The sequence below is a fragment of the Cariama cristata genome, unplaced genomic scaffold (genome assembly GCF_000690535.1).
Source record: "Cariama cristata isolate BGI_N322 unplaced genomic scaffold, ASM69053v1 scaffold37317, whole genome shotgun sequence".
Lineage (NCBI taxonomy): Eukaryota > Metazoa > Chordata > Aves > Cariamiformes > Cariamidae > Cariama > Cariama cristata.
Genome location: NW_009629009.1, coordinates 17,764 through 19,661, shown reverse-complemented (window position 1 = coordinate 19,661; position 1,898 = coordinate 17,764). Strand labels below are relative to the sequence as shown.

Genomic DNA, 1,898 nt, shown 5'->3' with positions numbered 1-1,898 from the left:
GAGCGGAGCGGTTGGTGGTTTGAGGAGGAGACCTCTGGAGCGGGGGTGGTTTGGGCATCGCGCTCCTGCCAACTTACCTCTGTGGTACTCAGCTTAACAAGTGAGGGTATTTTGGGGGATTTTTGCATTAATTCCATGGTGGGTGAAAGAAAGGTAGCTCCTCGTAACATCAAGGCCCTAGACTTGGAGGATAATTACATTTTAACAGTCTTCCCCCTCCAAAGCCACATTCTCATTTATTTATCTCCACGTTGCAAAAATCCCAACCATTTACGCAAGATTTTGGGATGTAAGCTGGTGAAAATAGAATCCAAATCTGGCCTGAAGTTTCTCCAGGCAGGTACAGAATAGGTAGCTTACACTGAACTGCTCGATTTTTGTGGCTCAATGCTCAGGGTGTTGCCTAAGCTGTAGTGAAATGCTGCTTCTCTGCCTAAAACGCGTGTCTGACCATACAAGGTTGACATCTAGTTCCTGAAAAATGGAAACTGGTGATTCCTGAGACTGCAGTGGCCTTTTGGCTGGGTGTTTGCATGTCTGTGGAAGCAAAAAAGTGAGGTGATTTCAGTGCTGGAAAGTGAACTGGAACATGAGAGGTGACAACCTTTGGAAACAGTATCTCGGCCAAGAAAGATTATTTTCAGCAAAAAACTGAAATCTGTCCTCTCGACTGGGGAGATGTTCAGAGCAAAAGTGTGGGGCGATGTGTGATCAGTGCTACTGCCAGGGCCAGAGCTCCTGATGCTGTAGGATGCTTGATCCTTCTGCTTGCGAGTCACTGGTAGTCCATTTTGCAAGTCCATGCAAAGCTGTATTTGCGGAGTTTGCTACAATGGGGCAAGGACAACCTCTTGAAGAGCACAGCACAGAGGGCTGGTTCCCAGACCATGAGATGAAAGCATGTCTCTGATACTGTAACAGCACTTCTTGTCCAGCTTATGGGAAAGCCCTGGTCATCATGGTCCTACCAGGCACAGTACTTCACTTGGGCTGAAATACTGGGGCAGATTTAAAGCGAGGAAATCCCATATGCCTACAACGCCTGGAGAGTATGGACTGAAATACTAAGCGACGCTGATGAAGACAGAACAATCAGTTTTATGTTTCTCTTCAAGTTTTTCCAGTTGCAATGAGCTTGCATTGTAAATAGCTGAAAAACCTGACTGATAAGAGAATGGCTTAAATAGCAAGAACATACTGCCCTTTGGGGAAGGGGAAGGTGTAGGCAGAAGTCTCTTGGGTACAAGCATAGGTTCTTAGCCATAAAACCAAAGTGGAGGGCAGGGCTGGTGTGCTGGAGCAGCTCCTGAAGTTCTGATGGCTTTTTGTTTTACTGTGAAACACTGCACTCCAGCTGTGGCAGGATGCTGGAGGACGTCCAGGCTTTTGCTTGCAGATAACGGGGCTGTAAGACAAGCTGAAAAGGGTGGAGGAGGTGATCGGTTTTCTTTTTTTGTGGTGTGGTTTCCATTGTTGTTGTGATGTCTGGCAGCGGCAGCAACTCATGCAGAGATCTGTCATACAGTGTCTGAAATCCTCTAACTACAATGTACAATTGTCCCAACGAGTTGTCCGGAGCCCAAGCTTAAAAAAGTGAGTTGAGTCTCCGTGACATTTTCTTGCTTGTAGACCTCTCGAACCTTCAAAGCAGTGGGGCCACGTGGCGTTTCCTGGGGCTGAAGAGAAGACTTGGCTGTTGCGATTGCACGTGGGAGTTGCAGAGAGGCAGGACTCATTTGCTGCTCTTGTTTTTCACCTTTGTGGCATTGATGTCTGCTTTTGTTTTCTGGATGCGGGAGAAGATCTCCTTAAAAAGAGCCTTGTACTCGGGCTGGCTTTGCTCCAGCCGCTTGTCCACCGCCTCCACGTGTTTGCTGATGGTCTTCTCCATGGTCTTC

General features: G+C 47.6%; 1 protein-coding gene across 1 annotated transcript in view; it reads right to left on the bottom strand.

Moving 5' to 3' along the window:
- Positions 1-1,732: 1,732 nt before the first annotated feature.
- Positions 1,733-1,898, bottom strand: part of CDR2L (cerebellar degeneration-related protein 2-like) — a 17,920-nt gene continuing 17,754 nt past the window's right edge. Inside the window, exon 6 of the mRNA XM_009705014.1 lies at positions 1,733-1,898. This exon is cut by the window's right edge and continues 8 nt beyond it. Within this exon, the coding sequence (XP_009703316.1) occupies positions 1,733-1,898 (166 nt within the window).